The sequence below is a fragment of the Cygnus olor genome, chromosome Z, assembly GCF_009769625.2.
Source record: "Cygnus olor isolate bCygOlo1 chromosome Z, bCygOlo1.pri.v2, whole genome shotgun sequence".
Lineage (NCBI taxonomy): Eukaryota > Metazoa > Chordata > Aves > Anseriformes > Anatidae > Cygnus > Cygnus olor.
In genome coordinates this window covers 20,466,331-20,485,428 of record NC_049198.1, presented here as the reverse complement: position 1 = coordinate 20,485,428, position 19,098 = coordinate 20,466,331, and the positions used below count along the sequence as shown (strand labels likewise).

The window sequence follows — 19,098 nt, the reverse complement described above, 5'->3', positions numbered from 1 at the left end:
ATGCAAACTAAATGTACATTATTCTGACTGAACTGTGGCTAAACAAATGCTTCATGTGTGGATGGCTTTATAGCATGAAGAACTGAAGCTGTGTATTAACAAATGGCTTTCTCTGCCCACGGGTCTTTGCCCCTTCAGGCTAAATATTTCCAACTTCATGTTTAGAGGATAAGTTCTGTGGGCTTCAAAACTGCCAAACGCTATGGAAAACTGTATTAAGCCAGAGCATCTTTGGGTTATTTCCCAATGACACGGTTGTACTCTGAAAGAGCAGTCCTTCAAAATGATTTTACTTATTTATTTTGCTGAAGCACAGTCTAGTTGCTTATCTTGTGTGTGGGTATTTTTTTTTGCAGTCTTGTATGAAAAACAAACAAAAGAAACCCACAAAATCAACAGTAACAAAACACAAGAGGCCTTGATTGTATTTTTCCCTGTATATGAGACCTTGTGTGTGAAGTAAATGTAATAGGATAAGACCAAATACCTCCCATGCTGTCACTAATTCTACTCAGAGACAGTTAACACATGAACAAAAAAAATCCTGATGTAGTTATGTAAATGCAAAAAATTGTTCATAAAAGTAGACTTGCAAAGAAAAAACTAGGTAGCTAGTTAAGTTTAAAAAAAAAAAAAGGTAGAACTGTAAAACACTTCGAAAATAAAGTATTTGTGTTGTATGCAAAAGTTGATATTAAGTCTTTTAACTGTAGAAAAGTTATAAATGGCTTTATCTTCTTTCCTGACATTACTCCCGCTCTTAGAGTAATAAGTTTTGTCTATTGTACTTTGTTTATTTTCAGATTAGGAGTAATTTCTCAGCCGGTATTTCTGTGTCCTTAGGCTGAGCTAAGCTGTCTGCTCTGACTGGCACATCCTTCTCTCAAGGATGAGAGAACTGCAAAACTTTCAAAATAAGTTTAGCAGCTGTTGTGGACTTGACATAGAAACTCTGAAAACTAAGGGGCTCTGATGCATCAGTTCTTATCAAATGTTTTACATGGAGAAGAACTGTGAGTGCTGGGGTCAGGAGGGGTAGATAAGTGTTTTTCCAGCAGCATGGGAAAAGTGAGAACATGCCATTTTGTCTGCTGCATTTCTGCCATGAGCAAAAGCAACGTATTGGAAGTAGTCTGGTTGCAGATACAAAGATAGTGTTTGGTCCAAATGGTCAGCTACCCTAAGAGTGCTTATTAAATACCAACAGCACATTTATCTGACTTCTAATACAAAACTGAACTGGTGTTGACATGTCAAATGGATAAATGCAAAGAACTGTGAATTTGTGAGGTTGCAATCTGCAGGCTGAGCAGTTTGCACCATAAGGAGGAGAAGTCAATCAGCACCCCCAAACTTGTAATAAATGGCAATGCATTTTAAGCCAACAACCACAGCATTTCTGGTTTTTGGAAAGCACGTTTTGAAACAGTACGCTGCTCATTTACATGGGTCTTGGTCAGCGTGTTGAACTAGCCAGAGTTACATTAAGATCTTCATCAGGCTGAGAGAAGGAAGACTGACTGGCAGTGAATTCAATAAGCTATTTTTCTTTATTGAAGCGCTGATTAAATATCATGTGGTTATTTGTCTTCAGTGAATATATGTGTGTGTGTATATATATATATATTATTGAAATATTGAGCCTTTCTGTGCATAAGGTGTTTGTAGGTTTTAGTGGAATATTGTTAGAACTCTTGAACAAGGTATCTTGTTTGATGCGCCTTGTCTCTTAATTTACTATTCTCAGGAAACTGAAATAGGAAGAATCCTGCATTTTAAGTATAACTTACTGTAATCAATCTATTTTAATAGTTATTTATACATAAAATACAGATTTATAATACTTCCCCCCCACAGCACCAGCTACCTTCATTTGGGTTTCTCAGTTGTCACTGTCGTACAATCTGAAGTACGTGGTGTTCAAGACAGGGTGGGGTTTACTTCATTTGACATCATCCATGATTTGGTTTATTGAGCAAGATGGCAGCAATACTTATCTGTCTAACCATTTTCAGCTAGTGTCAAAAGGAAACTTGAGTGGCCCTATCCTATTAGAATAGGAAGAAGATGTTCCCTGTATCTACTGTTTTTTCCTTTATAAACCTTTATAAACACAGTTTTATAACACATTGGTGCCCTTTGTAGCAAATGCTGCAATACTTCAGTAAGAATGGACATGGATTTCTTTCACATTGAGCTTTGTTAAAAGTGTGCATGTGCCTACATGTGCTCACTGACCTCCAACATGATTGTGTGTGCGTGGGGGGGGGGGGGGGGGGGGGGGCAGTAAATGCAATTGCTATGGGCTTATGGCCACAGTTATTGCTGAGGAATGTGTGGACAATAGTTTGTTGGTTACAGTAAGTGCCCTTGATCTTCATCAAAGTGAGATAGTGAGATGGATAGAGCAAGGCACCACTGGATTTAATTAAAAAAAAAAAGAAGAAGAAGAAACTGAAGCTTCTACAGAAATCTAGCTCCTGATGTGTTATTCTAAGCTATATAGATTGAATTATGTTTGCTTGTTTAAATGGAAAAGGGGGCAGAAAGGGGATATTCATACTTGATTTAGATTAAAAAGAAGTATTTGATCACTTGAGATTGATCGCTGTACTGTGGACTTCATTGCTCATGTGTCTGAACCACACTCATGATGTTGGAATAGTACGGTTAGTAATTCAGAGCAATCAAATTAATCTATGTAGGTAGAAATTGGCTGTTCTACAGTTGCATATTAAAATCAGAAATACTCTGACGGCTTTCAGTAAGACTTTGAATGTCATTGAATGTTTAGAGCTGTCTCAGCAGCACCCTGTACCCACTGGGTATGTGGTAGAGAGACCGACTTAGCAGGAACAGTTCAGTACAGCAAAATAACACTTCTGTGAAGTGAGCATTGCAGTTATCAGATTGTGTGGAGGATTATGGGATTGTCCTCTCCTTTTTAGTGGCTGTGTGTATCTTTTTCTGTTGTTGAGCATTAGGGAGTAATTTTGCATTTATGTAAAATGTTTGTTAGCTTAATGTATTACTTGTTACAATGATGTGTGTGATGGTTGCCTAGAAATTGTTTGGTGAAAGATGACAGGCTTGCTGGATCAATGTTGACTTTTTTCGGTATTCACAAAAATAGCTTTGCAGCATCTGTAGAGAGGAAGAAATAATTATGATGATATACCTTAAAAAAGAAGGCTATGAAGAAATAAGAAGCTCGCCCTCTTTGTTGTACTGAAGATGCTTTGTGCAGCAATTTGAATTGATATCGTGCTGTCTAAATCAAGGTAGCAGTGGCCATGTGAGGGTGGTCAGCATAAAGGCACTGACATTGAGCTGGGAAGTGCTGATGCTGGAAAATTGTATTTCTGGAAGATGTGAGCAGAGGGAACACTTTCTGTACAAGAAATAGTTTCAGATGCGCAGGTGCATATAGCAGAAGTGCAAGCAGGAAAAAGCGTGTAGGAAAATGAGAATTGGGAAGAGGTAAATCATGTGAAAACTAATGAAGGCAGGCTTGTCAGTGTTGCATTTTGTGATGAAGGGTGTGGGATATAGTGTTCTTTGAGGTGTCTAAATACTACGAAATGGCAGTGAACAGCTTTAGAACTAGAAATATGGGAGAAATTATTGTGTAGGCTTGCTAAGGTGAGCACAAATGAGAAGAAGACAGTGGGGAGATCAAGGGAGTGAGCAGAGATGCATTGTAGCATCATGGGGTGCAGAACTGGCTCCCAAAAGCTGCAGCTGGCTTAGACTGAAGGAGGCTGAGATGGCTCTCTGAGAAGGCTGTCTTCTTCTCCAGAAGAAAGGAGCTGATTGTCAAGGTGCGCAGCCTGGACTAAGAGGTGGATATTGTGTGAAGATTATGTGGAGGTATTGAGAGAAATCATATGGCACAGTGAAACGCCAAGTGGGAATAGGAGAAGCACCACTCAAACTTTTTTTTTTTTAAAAAGTATTTTCTGGGGGAAATGTGGTAAAGCAAAGGGCTGGTGCGTACTTGATGTTGGAGCAAAAATCAGTATTCATACCAGCATACTTCTTTGTTTTACATATGCGGGTGGTGCTGCAGGCAAACTGGAAGTGCTGGAAATTTTTTGTGAGTTAATGGTATTACCGGTGGTACTATGATGCTTCATAATCCTGGTGTGGAAACAGTTGATTCATCAGAGTGTGATTTGCATACTAATTATAACTTAGCTAATTATTGTATTTAAAACAAGTGTGCAGACATTGGCACCTCTTCTCCCTCCCACCTACCTTAGAAATACTTCTTAGTTAGAAAATTACATTTTCAGTAGTAAATGCTGCAAAGCTGAACTTTACATCATCGGTGTGGACTTCTAAAGGAGATGACAATAAAACCGATTTTTAGCAGCTGCTCTTTATTTATATTTTTCCCTTAATTCTAACGGTTAACCACAGCATGGTTTCTTGAGATAACGCCTTATGGCATGGAAGCACCTTGTTTGGCATGGAGAGATTACAAAATCATATTGTTTTGCATAACAGCTCAGCTATAAATCAACATCACGTGTAGTGTGATCTGTCCAGCTAACACTACCTGATCTGTATTTCACATCGTGCTCTGTTAATCTCCTCCATTTCTTTCCATTTTGTTTGTTGATTTGTTTTTCCAAAACACTTTATTCACCTTTGTTTTATTAATTACTGAAATCCATATTTTTTTTTCCCCGCAGGCAGCATCATAAAATCTTAATCAAGTGAAAATGGCCTTCAGCAATCTGACATCAAAGGCTGTGCTGCTATATGATGAATGGATCAAAGATGCTGGTGAGTCATTAAAGTCTAAAACTTATTAACTTTCAATAAGTTTGAAAAGCAGCATGTAGCTAGTGTAGATGTACTAATATCAGCTTCAAGTAGCCTTGTCTTCCTGTACATGTTTAATTGACTTGCCAGGGTTCCTACTGACATTTTTAACTATAAAGAACAAATTATTTTCTGAATTTAAAAAAAGGAAAAAAACAAAACTCAGGTAACTTATGGCTATAACCCCAGACTAATAAAGTGCCAACAGTGATTACTTTGTAAGAGTTTCTGGCCCGCCTTGAATATATAGTTTAATTTATTTTTTCTGTTCTACTGAATGTAAAGCTCTATTTTTTCATTAACTAACAATGTTATGATATCAGTTGAGTTAGATGTGTGGTGTTGCTCTATTTTCCCCTTGCAAAGTAAAAGGAAATACAAACCCTGGTGAGTTATAGTATAATGAAATTTGCCCTCAGAGTAATTCACTCTCACAGCCCTGTTTCAGAAAAGAATTGTAGTCTCTTGGTGTACCTCATACAAGGAGGACATTGAGCATGCTTTGCTTTAACGTAATGTTAAAATGTTCCTCATCATGGTAGCCACGTAATGAACAGGATTAATTGATTCCTGGGGAAAGCTTAAGAAGCAGTTAAGGTTTGATCACTACAATTAGTAACTTATCTTTTCCAGTATAGCTGAAAACCATTTTTCTTGTTCTGTAGCATCAGAGCATGCACGTGAAAAGGGAGCTTTGTGAGTATGACTCAGTGGATGAAGAGGATTGGGATGGGTGATGGAATATTGCTGCTGCCCTGTCCACAAATTCACAGTTTCAGTTGCTCATCTCTCTGCCTACCAGTGCTTGCATTTGGCATAGCATATTGTACCGTTAGTGCTAGAACATGTTTTTTCTCAGAATCAAGCTGGGAAAACCAGCAGGAAGGTTTTGATTGTATCAGTGCAAGGGGTGAATGCAAAAAAGCAGTCAGTTGTGAAGAGCGGGTGCTTCTCTTGCAGTGCTACACAGACAGATGTAATTTCTTTTTTTTTTTTAAATCTAATGTGCAGCGTTTCGCAATACTTGCTGGCCCATGGGCAGCAGCATGGGGCACCTAACAGGCTGCAAATGGCATTATAATTTGCTTTCCTCAACCTTTTTCAAAAAATACAAACAAAAAAAAGATGGCTGTAAACATCACCAGAGTGCCTCAAGACATGTTGCTTGAATGCCATGGGTTGAACATCACTAACTTAAGACATTTGGCCATGATTTTAACACTTAACAAAAATTGCAATGATGTAATTTCAAGCCCAACATACAGCAGCAGACCATGAAAGCAGCCGTTTGCTGACTCAACAGGAAGGTTAGGGGTCCTTCAGAAACGAAACTTCCAAAAGTCAGTTTAGAAAAAAATTGTTCTATTTATCCTGGTTATGGAGAAATGTTGAAGTTTTTTGAGCTGAGACTTTGTGATGAATGACAAATGGATGCAATGGGATCAAGGTGAAGTTTAATGGGTAGGTCTGTCAGTCCCAGCTGTGAAGAGAGGTAACGGCAGCATGAGCAGGAGAAGGACTCTCTGCAATAGCTGAAATCAGTATGGGATAACTGGAGAGGAACTTGCAACATATTTGCTGTTTGGAGATCTGCAATATAAAATTATGAGTTTTAAGGTACTGTGAGTGGTGACGTGTCAGGACTTCTTAAGAACAATCTGTGAATACCAACCAATGAGAGGATGTTTTCTCAGTCTGAATTCCCCATGGTTATTACATCTAACACCATACTGCTTATAAGGCTTGAGGATCTTGAAAAGTGGGGCTACTGCCTGTCTGTGCCTTCACCTGTGAGACAAAACACATGCTTTTCCAGGGTAATGAAGTCTCACTTGGACATGCAGGCTCTGTGACCTGCTTGTGCATTGCTTTCCTATATGCCTTCTGAGCCACAGCAGTGTATGAAGATGCAGGCTTTTCATGGAGGAGGGCTCTGGACTGAAAATCACATTTCCTGTTATTCTTTGTGTGAAGAATTAATGACTTATGAGGAGCAGCTGAAGGAATTGGGGCTGTTTAGTCTGGAGATGAGGAGCCTGAGGGCAGACCTCATTGCTGTGTACGACTACCTGAAAGGAGGTTGTAGTGAGGTGGGTGTCAGTCTCTTTTCTCAGGTGACAGGATGTGAGGACATGGCCTCAAGTTGTGCCAGCGGAGGTTTAGATCCTTTTTATCATGAAGAATTTCTTTATGGTGAGGGTGGTTGGGCATTGCAACACACTGCCCAGGGAAGTGGTGGGGTCACCATCCCTGTGGATGTGTCACTCAGGGACATGGTTGAGTGACAGGACTCAGTAGGTCAGGTCGATGGACGGACTTGGTGATCTTCTAGGTCTTTTCCAACCTAGATGATTCTATGATGCAGGAAGAAGTAATCTGACAGGTGTTAAATCTTGTTATCCAGTCAGCACAGATTTGAGGTAAATGTTTTCTTGATCAGTGAAAACAAAACCCAAACTGTTAGGAATTAAGTACTTTTCAGCAGCCTCTTTAGGATTTAATGAGTAGTGGAAAGACCTGATTTATTTTTTTTCTTCCCCTCCTCTAGATCCAAGACTGGAAGGCTGGCCACTCATGTCTTCACCTTTTCCAACGACCTTTATCATTGGAACCTACATCTATTTTGTCACTTCTCTGGGACCCAAACTCATGGAAAATAAAAAACCTTTTGAACTCAGGCAGATAATGGCATTTTATAACTTTAGTGTGGTAATCCTTTCTTTGTACATGACTTACGAAGTAAGTACTACTTTTATAGGCAGCACACATATATTTTATGTCTCTAAAAACCCTCATAAATTTTAATAAATTTATTAATACAATTTCCACTTTTCAATTCTCAAAACTATTATTCTGATTGTTGTAATTATATTCCTGTGATCCGTACACCAAAATTATTGAGCTGTTACTAGATAAAAAGGAGTAAGTCATACACTGTATGTTTACTAAACAATAATCTTCAGTTAGGTCAGCCTTATAAATTGCAAATGTTAATGATATCTACTTAGATGACCTTCATCCTCTAAAAAACTTAAACAAAAAAGTGAACAATTTTAGCCTGTTTTTTCAGAAACAAGAAGTCTTTTTTTTCTCTGAGAGAGTGTTGAGATTTTGCTGTAGTCTGTACCAAGTGTTCAAGCAAATGTTAGACTTTAAAATAGCAAAGCCTGGCATTGTGTAAGATTATGGGTTGATAGAGCAAAAAAAATCCATAAGAATGAATGGTATAGACCATGTAGAAGTTTTAGAACCAGTTTTTAAACCTTAAGATACATGATGCCTGCTTCAGTTAAAATATATATATATATATATATATATATATATATATATATGTATATGTAACAATAGTATTATGTGAGTGATAGCTGTCTACATTTGCCTGGTTAAATATCACTATGCCAGTACTGATGCTTTTCATATTAAGTCTGGTTATGTGGTTATGTTTGGCAAATTGGTAATGTTGCAATATAATCCCATAAAATTGGCAATGTTTCTGTTAGCTCAAATTGCACAAATTTCATCATGAGTTACAGTGAACTGCTTGACAGTTCTTTTAACAGCACTTAAATGACAGTGCAGCAGCAGCTACTTCATGTAATAGCTGCGATGAATGTTGTAAGCATTGGGACAAAATGCTTACATTTTTTTTCTCTTTTTTTCTGAAAAATCACCAAACACATCTGTTTGTAATTTGGTGATAAGCTTGGTTTGATTATAAGCCCTCAAACTTAAATAAATTAAATTAAACTTCTAGCAGTGTCTGATACTAACACAGTACTCAATCTGCTGTCATGACTTCTATCTTAAAATTCCATGAAAGGGTGCATAGATGCTGTATAACAGAGAGACAATAGCAGAGATTCAGACTCTCAGCAAAAAGCTGATTCTTTCCCTCTTTGGACCCAAGCCATTTTGTAGGTGTTTTAGTGTTAAGATATCTTGATGGCGTTTTAAATCTTGTTTTATTTAAGCAACTGATTCTTTAAGAAGTTAAAACATCTAATGTGTCATAGACTAAAAACCTTCATCTGTTAAGAGCTGAACCTCATATCATGCATGAGTGGGTTATGATCAATTGATGGCAAGTTTTTTTTTTTTTAAACTGATATAAGATACAGTTGTCCTAATGGCTGGTAGGAGAATGAGCCAAGTGCAATATTAACAATGTGGCTCTTGTCTTGAGTTCTAATATAGTCCAAGAGAAAAGATCAAATGATCAAGAGAAATGATTAAATGATGATACATATAGTCCTGCCCTGTACACGTGCTCTTCATTGTAAAAACAGTAGCTTCTCATCCATCGTATTAGTGAAAGACTCATTGAATCATGCAGTACTACTAAGCAAGATTTTAGGAACTAGGATACTAAAAATATAGTGCATATTGATTTGTTCTTTGTCTTTAAAGTATTAAGCTCTACTTTTATGTTGTTATGTTGTGATGGTTTTCTTGAGTAGTAAGATATTTGGCTGTGATAACTTCCAAAAATTTCTAAAAGGTTCACTTGTTTTTGTGTTCTGATTCACACAATAAGTTGCTTAGCCAGCATGTGTGTTGAGATGTTTCTTCTCTTCATTTACTAATGCTGAGATAATGGGTGTAGAAAGAAGCTTCTTGTCCATAGGTGTGGTCATGGAATTATAAATTAATCAATCTGTAGCAGCAAATGATCTTGTGGTAGCTAGTCGACACAGAGGTAGATGATTGACAAGGTTGCTGATCCAACAAGTTTATAATGTTGTTTTCCCCTCATGCTTAGTGATTGCAATAGTAATCTGAATTTAATGAATTTTTCATAAGACACAAAGTAATCCGTGCCCTTTTCTTTTTCTTTGCTCCAGTTTCTTATGTCGGGTTGGGCCACCGGGTACTCATTCCGGTGTGATATTGTTGACTACTCAAGGTCACCTACAGCTCTAAGAGTAAGTTGCCAAATGCATGGTCAAATTGTTATGCTACACTGACTTTATTTTTGGAAATGCTTTTTGAACAACCAAATGTATTGCTGTTGAGTGGAATGCCTTACTGTATAATATAAAGCATTCACATATTTAGGGGATAACTGTAGGGGTTTACTGTTTGGAAAAAAAAAAAAAAAGGCAGCCTATTTGTTGGCTTGTTCCTCGTGGTTTTAAAATTCTCTAACAATTAAAGAATATCATGATTTTTTATTTTTTTTAAGGAAAAAAAACACCACAACAACAAACTATACATCACCAAGACACCACTTACTTCTCTCTCTATTTTCCTTTTATACTCTTACTTTTCTTGCAGCTTCTTAATTTTAATTATCACTATTAGGATTTAACAATTTCTGTTTTTCACTCTTGCAGATGGTACGAACTTGTTGGCTGTACTACTTTTCCAAGTTCATTGAACTATTAGACACTGTAAGTATTTGTAGCCTAATAAACAATGTAGTGATGTTTCCCTTTCACAGTAGAAGAACCACTGCTGTTGAGGGCTGAAAGCATAAATTGCTTTTTCGTTATTCCTCCAACCTTCACTGTTAGAATACCACCAGGTTGTTTACCCTTACTATCTTATTCTACCATTGCACTGTCACTCCTTATTTATCAGGGAAAATATTAGAGAACATACCATAAAAAAAAAAAAATTGGAAGCCCTGATAACTTGGCTATTTATCAGCCAAATACACTAACCTGTTGTGCTGCAGCAATGCTTGTCTCAACATGGCAGGTTAAAAAAAAAAAATCAGTGTTGATTACATTGAATTTTTTTCCATGTCATCTTCAGATTTTATCTTCCACTTTTGGAATATTTGCATTAACAGAACTGAATACAGCATAATTTGTCATAATTACCTGCTCTAAACTCCTGTGAATACCTTGCTGGCCACAGATGTGTTTGGTACTTGGCCTGCACTCTGAACAGTTTTAAAGAAAGTCTGAGCTGCAGTGCATTAAAGCAGAATGCAGACCTTGATCACCACCACCAGCCATCTGCCTTCCCCTCTTCCTGAGGCTGGCACCTACTAGGGATGGCGGAGCTGTGTCGGTCACAATAGTGGTGATTCAGGAGCTGACTCATGAGCAGCTGGGATGTTCTATACCCCGCAAGCAAAGTTAGACATCTAACTTTCATCTACAGTCATGATTCAACATCTTACTGACTGGGCCAAATGGAATGGTAATGTAAGTGCCAGGAATGCTAAAACTGGAAAAGCCTGACTGGCTTAGTCTTCTCTACTACCCTCTTGTTAGATTGCCCCTTTTTAATTAGCCCTGGGCTTGAAATTTTTGTTTATTATTATTTGTTTTATTTGAATCTATCCAATCAGGTGTCTGGTTCTCAGCAGCTTTTTGGTATTATTGCGGAAGTTATTTATTAACTGTATTTAAGTCATCTGTTTCCAAATGCTTTCCATAGCATGCCAGACTTCTCTTCTGTATTACTTTCTTTGCCATCTGATACCACCCTTCTCATGACCTGACTTCTTATACAATTTTCTTGCTCTGTCTTCCCTTAACGTTTCTCACAATATCTGTCCTTTTAAGTGTGGCCTGTCAATATCTATTTAGAGTAGTTACATTTATACTTCCCAATGTTGCCTTTTTCCAAGGGTAGCTAAGTCAGTATTAATAAGAAAGGCTACTTCTCTAAATTAATATTTTCTCCTGTCTGTATCTCTTGTTAGTCCTTCACTTCATTTTCTCAAATGTGTTTGCTTTAGAAGTTCAGGCGACTTAAAATCTGATGCTTCTAAATACTTCTCAGCCCAAGCAAGTCCATCTTACGTTGTCCATTGCACTCATTGCTCAGCTGGGGGTATTTGCTTTTGAAGCTTGCTTTGGCTTCACTCCACATGTGGGTTTTAATACTGGTTTAATTTTTTTTTCAAAAATCAGTCAGATGTTTCCCATCTTCTCTCTAGACTGCAGCTGTGAAGAATTTTTAAGTGTATAGTAGTGAGCAACCAGCATAGATGCATACAGTTTTCTTTTAGTATGTTGGGCTTGAGTGTTCTATAACATTGTTTGTTAAAATCTGTTTCAGATTTTTTTTGTGCTACGTAAGAAAAACAACCAAGTTACATTCCTGCATGTCTTTCATCATTCCATCATGCCATGGACCTGGTGGTTTGGAGTCAAATTTGCTGCAGGTAGTGAAGAGACAGTTCAACTTTTACATATCTTCTGGTACCAAAAACATGCTAGACAAATACTTGAAGAACAGATTAAAAATTCCTGCAAACACCAACATTTTTAGATTTGTATGTCTTCAGAATTTTTTGTAACATCTGAGATCACCATACACGACAACTATCTAAATGGGTGGGGAGCACTCATTTTTCTTACTTGACGTCATTTTGTGCAGTGTTGAGGGAAAAAGGTGCACAGGAGAAAGATACAAACAAAGAGCAATATTACATGAAAAAGAAATGCGATTGCAAAATTAAAAGTGGTATGGAAGAAGTATAAGGTAGATACTCTGAAACTTCTTCAAAGACATTTTTCCTTCAAACCGTAAGAATCGAATTGGAGGGGAGGACTACATTCTCATCGTTTTTTACTATCCTTAAAGTGCTGTTTTAGCAGTCATTTTTACTGTTTTTGAGCCACAGAACAAGTGGGGCTTACTTACACCTAATACTTTATTTAGCTTTCAGAAAACTACAGACATATTTTTTTGACCTTATGTATTATAGAAAGTTAGGCTCTACCTGTATTTGTATTGTGATGAACTAAGAGTTTCTGTCTACTCCAGAATAGCTCCACTTGTCTCCTTCCCTGCTCTATGTGCATGCATCTGTCTATGCTACAGAATTAGTGTACAACACTAATAAATATAGCATGCCATGAGAATAGCCTGGTAAGCACAATGGAAACATGCAGAGTCCTTTATTAGTACAGGGTATGTTTTGTAGGAGGGTATGTTCCCCCCCCCCCCCCATACATGTTTCTTCTCTCATATTCTCTGGCATGTTATTTTTATAGCAAACTGAAGAATAGAACCATGGTAGTTACATCTGATCTGTTAGTTTTTGTTTTATGAATGTGAAAATAAGCCCCAAAAGCAGTCCAGGATACCTGTAGATTGGGTCTCTTGAAGTCCAGTGTGCAGATTTTGCTAGTGTATAAAAGGCTATACTTCTGCTGCATTTGTTGAGTTTCTGTTATTAGGGAGCTTGATCATGTCTTTCTCAAACATTGATGAATAACTGGTATTTTAAGTTAATGAGGAAACTGTAAGTATATTTTTTCAGCATGCAGTTCAGTTTGTTTATAGATCTGCAAAGAATTCCAGCAACTAACACTCTCTCCTCTTCAACCTTGAAAAGTTTCCACTTATAGGTGATTAACTTTCTGCCTTTTATCTGGACATTGGATAAGTATACCAGATACAGGCTTCTGATTTTGCATCAGATTCAAATTTCCCATGTAATAATTTGACATATATTTCAAAAAATTTGTGCAAGGTCTGTTTTATCCTCTGCTCATAATAGTCATACTCAGCCTTGAAGAGCTGTATTTATTCCTGCAGCTCTTTTGCTTATCTTTATACTGATCTTTCCAAATATTGTTCTGTTTGACAACTTTTTTTTTTTTTTCCAAGAATTTCAATCCTGCTGATGATTATCTTGTATTCAGTTTCATCACTGCTTGTCCTTCCTTCTAAATAGTGGCACTACGGTCTCTACTGACCAAGCTTTGGAACCTGTGTTTAAAAAAAAAAATGGGTTTGTGAAAGGAGATGCTGATTTTTCTTCTGATAAATAGAGAACTGTAAGATGTTGTTTATGTACGGTGTTGCTTTCTGGAGCATATTCTTGTACTATTGCCTCTCTCTCTCTGCTTTAACTATTTATTTTTTCTTTTGAATATTCACTGTGCAGGACAAAAAAATTATGTACTTTTGGACTGTGAGAACACTCAAATTATTTTCAAAAAGACAAGTAATTTTCAAAGAAAGTTTGCAATCACAGCTGGAAGAGTTATGATCTATCAAGCTGGAAGACTAGTGTGAGCTACAAAATCACAAAATAAGCTTTATTTTTAACTTAAGTGATTCTTAATGGCAAATTGGCTTTTGGATAAGAAATATTTCTCACTAAGTGTCTGCTTTTCATAACATTTTGTTTTCTTTCTGATGCTCAACATTTTCATATTCATATTTATCTTCAAAATACTTTATCACACACCTCTTGTTTCATTTTTAACCTATAATTTATTATGTTCTTTAAAACAAAATTACCTTGAGCAGCATCATCTAACTCCATTGTTGATCTGTGGAGGAGAAAAAAAAAAATTTCCTCACTCACTTTGTTTAACATCTTACCAGTTCCAGTTAGAGTTTGTCCCAAAGAGGGTCATTAGTTGGCCTTAAATTTCCTTTCCATTGTACGTGTGCTTTTGAGATGGAACATGGATTTGTGAGGCCTTCGCTTACATCATGATTCCAGAAACTTACTGCCTGAAACTGTGATCCTTTCTCTGGAAATCTCTGTTGGGGAATTACTTATCCTCTAAAACTTTGCAAAGTTCATCGTGATGCTCAGAAAATAGGTATAAAACAGGAGGAATGCTGCTTCCACTAAATTCTTTCTGCCTCCTTCATGTATAAATGTCACTTTGAGAAGTTATAGTGATTTTTTTTAAGGTCATTAGATCAGATCAATTTACTGCTGTTTTGGGAAAGCTGAGATAAACCTGTGTGATAAGATCCTTCAGAATCGGTGTCAACCCAATTCTGGTTAATCAAAGTCTATAATTTTTGTGGTCTTTTTTGGCTGTTTGTTTGTTTGTTTTCCTCTGAATCAAAACAAACTACTAGGACCTGAGGTGGCTTTTAAATGACCTAAATAAACCTGATGCAATAATACTACCTTATTATATTCCTTCTACAGGTGGTTTAGGGACGTTTCATGCTTTGTTGAACTGTATTGTACATGTTGTCATGTACACTTACTATGGCATCTGTTCTTTGGGACCAGCCTATCATAAATACTTGTGGTGGAAAAAATACATGACAACTATACAACTTGTGAGTAATTTTCTATTTGACTTGAACATCTCTCAGAAAGCCGATTGTGGCTAATGCAGACAGTACAATAGATTTGTACTTTTTAATGTTGATCTATATGGTCAGTACAGTTGGTACAGTTTTTACTCACGTTTTAAATGAGTAAAACAAAAGTCGTGAGCCCCCATTGAGTTATTTACTTAAATCTGCTGACTTCAACATTCACCATAAAATCATAGACACAAGCTTTTCAGTTAAATGTATTCACTGAATACTACATGCAAAACTCATTGGCTGTATAAAAATAACTAGAATATAAAGTTACACCAAGAAAACATAACTAATGTACAGAGTCTACATGTAAATAGTAATGACTGCAGGGAAAAAGAAGTATTTCCTAATGCCATGTCCCTTCTTTCATAGAAATTGTGTGTAGAGAATTTACATTATGTGTTTCATTAGCATTAGATCACTCTGAAATGGTTATTGCTCTGGCTGCTTTTTGATGCCCAGTTTCTTTAACAGAAATTTTAAAAATTCAGCTTCTGGCTACACAATCAGTTTGGCCTGTTCACAGATGAGCAAAAGAAGCAGGGAGAAGCAGCCATGGCTGTAACTGCTTGCACCAGGTCTGGTGTTCGTTTACGTAACCCTGTGTAACTAGGAATGACTTAGCTTGAATATTTATAAGTTTAGAGGATTTTTGTCTTGGCGTTATTACCTGTGGATTATTAACTTAGAGTTCATGTGGAATTTTTTTAAATCCTCCCTTAAATTGCTTTTTTGGGACCTGCAGACCTTTGTGTCACATGAATTTCCCCTCACCTCTGACCTGCATACTATCATGTTCACAGATCCTAATGTGTATTTTTTTTTGCTGGCTTTTTTTTTTTCCAGAGCAATATCCCATTTGTCACTGGTCAAACGTGTCAAATTACTTCTTTCTTTACTGAACTGGCTAGTGCAGACTCCCTTTCTTCTAGTACAGGTTCCTCATTGCTGCTTGTAATTCGTATTGTCCTTGGACAATACGTCTTTCTTTACTCTTTGGAAGTGCTTTTCAATGCAGTTACAATCTGGGAGAGGGTCAATAATGGTGACCCTATCTATAGCTGAAAAAGCCCCTGCCCTCAACTTTTTATGAATGCAAGTTCTGCTAAATCTTTTTAAATGTCTGTAGAAAGTTTGTCTTTCTTTTAAAATTAATAATTTTCCTTATCTTTTTCCTCCAGGTCCAGTTCATTATGATTACAGTCCATATAGGACAAATCTACATCATGGATGATTGTCCATACCAGTATCCAATTTTCATGTTTATTATTTGGCTATATGGTTCCATGTTTTTAGTCTTGTTTCTGCACTTCTGGTACCATGCTTACACAAAGGGACAACGACTACCAAAGACGACAAGAAATAGCATCAGCAAAGATCAGTGAAACAAACTCTTGTCTACAAGAAAGAAGAAAAAAACGTATACATCAGAGTGAAAACTTGAGCTACTTGACAATCAAGATATTTAGGTGCACACACTACACTGTGTATATTTTGTATGTTTTCTTCCAAAGCAGAACTTGTATTTTTACCATAAGTTATTTGGGTTTCAAAATTTGGGGGGTGGGGTAGAACAGCATGTATCTCTGAATTAAAAAGGAAAAAAAAAAAGTGTTTTCAGCAACTTCCTCGTGTCTTTCCTGCAAGAAATGAATGGATAGATGATCTCTATCTAGAAGATGCAGGAAAATAAAGATACTTGTTGAGAAAATTAGTGTGTATGACAAGTACAAAGTACTTTGACCATTGAGGAAAAAAATGACTTAATTGTTATAAGTTGCTGAGAATGTCAGCTACAATTTATTAACATAACGAATCTTCAATAAATACTGTATTTGAATATAAATCTTATTATTAATATAACTAATACATATAAGCATTATGTGTTTAAAAACAATATTACTTTAAAGAAAGGAATGTATGTTAATCTGTCGAAGTATGGCATTTAGTTTGAAGATAGACTTTTATATATACCCTCTTTGATTGAGATAACTTAATTCATTTTATGTAGGAAACTTGTATTCATTTAAAAATTATCCTAAATGCAGGAAACCTACTAATTTGAGGGTCATCCAAACTGTCTTGTAGTGTAATGATCAAAACAGCCTAGTGATTTGTTCACCAAAGTGTTATAGTAATCTTAATCTATGAGTATGTTTTTATATATGTAGGATAGACTGCTTAGTGGGGATAAATATGTAATTCAGCAGTCAAAATCTTAGTCCTTATATATCTTTTAAAGAAACACATTTTTTGATTGAAGCCTAAATGTTAGATACCATGACTGTACTGTGCTCTGTTTTCTTCCATTCCCATTATCTATTGAAATACATGCCTCAAAAGACTTTCTGGGGTTTTCTTATTATTGTTTATTATTATTACTGTTTGTTTTTAACAACTCAAGTTTAAAGTTTTCTCTGTTAAGTAGCACTGGTTACCTTGTCTCTGTTCCGTCAAACTAGAAAAAAAGATACAAGACATTCTCTGAACTCCTGAGACTGGGGCTGGCAGAGGTGATAGGGCATGTGTGGAGTCCATATCGGATCGACCAGTATGTTTTTTTTTTCCATGTTAGGAAACATGGAAACATGGCAGATTGTTAAGGGCACACACGTAGAGAAATTAAAGAGCCTAGCTATTTGCACATAAGCTGCATTTGTATTGTATGAGTTTATTAAGGAAAAGGTTCATGCATCAGACCTGTAACTGAGGAGGTAGAGATGTTTAACATGTTACCTTTAAATGTACTGTTTTCTATTATGTTCACTGCTGACAGAGAAGAAGCTTGTCGGTTTTGCTTTGTGCTTGACCTGATCTGTGGGATTTTCAAATATCCAAAATGTTGGTGCAGGTTTCAATTGCTTCCCTGTTGTAAAATTCCAAGAAAATAAGTTTTGTTACCTCAATATATTTATAGGCATAGCAACATTTATGGTGTATTGTTAATGCTAAAAGAATTTAAACTTTATCATGGACATGTGTTGCATATAATTCTTATGAAATTGCATACAAGTCATCTTTATAAAACAAATAAAAAGTAATTTATATTTTATCTTTCCACTATTTAATCCCCGCAGCTATCAACTCTCATGGCAGATTGAAATCCGATTATCATGACTGTTGCAGTTTTTAGGTGCTTAATCATGGAATCCTCTGTGCTGAGTTTCAGCTCTCTGGCAGTGCACAGGGAGGGAGAGAGGTGCTTTAGCACAGAACCCAGAACAACCAGGATGCTGACTGGGGGCCACATGTATTTTCAGTGGGAAATCTGATCACTGACTCCAAGTCTCAAATCCTCCCAGCCTCCAACCTGTGTGTACACGCTTAGCTTCCAAAGGAGGGAGGGTCATTTCCTGACAGCAGGGGCCTAGTGCTGTTTTTTTTTTTTTGTAAGCAGCTGAAAAGGGTTTGTCTCTTTTTTTAAAGCTTGAGTGGCACCTATTTTTGCATATTTTTTTAACTAGGTACTGATGAAGAAAGACTGCTCTGTAGTCTTGCATGTAACTCATTGCTGGTGCGGAAGTCCTAGTTTTGGCCCACTATTTTGTAGTTATTCCACCCACCGCAGCAATAGAAAATGCATAAATATGCAGAGGTCAGAACTACGTGGAAGTTTTATCAAAAGTAAGAAAAAGGGTGTATGCAGCTGCATTGTAAAAGGAGTGCATCCTACTGCTGAGTGTGAGGGGCCAGACAGTAGTTTGTTGGTCTGGGACCTAGATCAGCACCTACTTCTTCAAACCCTCTGAAGCTTAAGTAGGGTCTGAGAATACACGTGGTCAAAACTGAGCTGCTCAGGCCTCCTTTAAGGAGCCAGGAAAAATGTCCAAGTCTGGCACTTGTGCAGCAGCCAACTGCTTCCACAATTTGAGATTAAGTTTTAATAAGCAGGAGCAGAAACTGGAGATGCTGATCAGTCTGTGGGCTGTCAGCAAGTACTACTTCACAGTCCTGCTACGTTTCTTGCACAATGGTTTAGTTTTCTCTGTGTTATGAAGCATTCGAAGAAAGAAAATGTGTTCTTTCAGTGTGGTGTATGGGTGTATCGTAAGAGGCTGCATATAGTAGTACAGTTACCCGAGTGGCTTCAATAGAAAAGATTTCTGTGATGTAGCCTGTGAGAATCATGCGGTGTGCACCTGGACAGTTACATTTTTTCCTACCTAAAACTTGTATTATTACAGTGGAAAGTGGAGTGCATCATTCAATTAAACCACTAAGTTTACAGTGAAC

At 36.9% G+C, this 19,098-nt stretch overlaps 1 protein-coding gene across 6 annotated transcripts in view; it reads left to right on the top strand.

Annotated features, from left to right (window-relative positions):
- ELOVL7 (ELOVL fatty acid elongase 7) overlaps positions 1 to 17,210 on the top strand; it is a 32,735-nt gene extending 15,525 nt beyond the window's left edge. For all 6 annotated transcript variants that reach the window (XM_040541597.1, XM_040541599.1, XM_040541596.1 and 3 more), the window contains 7 exons: positions 4,698 to 4,791; positions 7,379 to 7,569; positions 9,672 to 9,752; positions 10,164 to 10,220; positions 11,848 to 11,953; positions 14,699 to 14,835; positions 16,047 to 17,210. In XM_040541597.1, coding sequence (XP_040397531.1) covers positions 4,728 to 4,791; positions 7,379 to 7,569; positions 9,672 to 9,752; positions 10,164 to 10,220; positions 11,848 to 11,953; positions 14,699 to 14,835; positions 16,047 to 16,250 — 840 coding nt within the window. In that variant the 5' untranslated portion in view covers positions 4,698 to 4,727 and the 3' untranslated portion in view covers positions 16,251 to 17,210. The remainder of the gene's footprint in view (positions 1 to 4,697; positions 4,792 to 7,378; positions 7,570 to 9,671; positions 9,753 to 10,163; positions 10,221 to 11,847; positions 11,954 to 14,698; positions 14,836 to 16,046) is intronic.
- Positions 17,211 to 19,098: the final 1,888 nt, after the last annotated feature.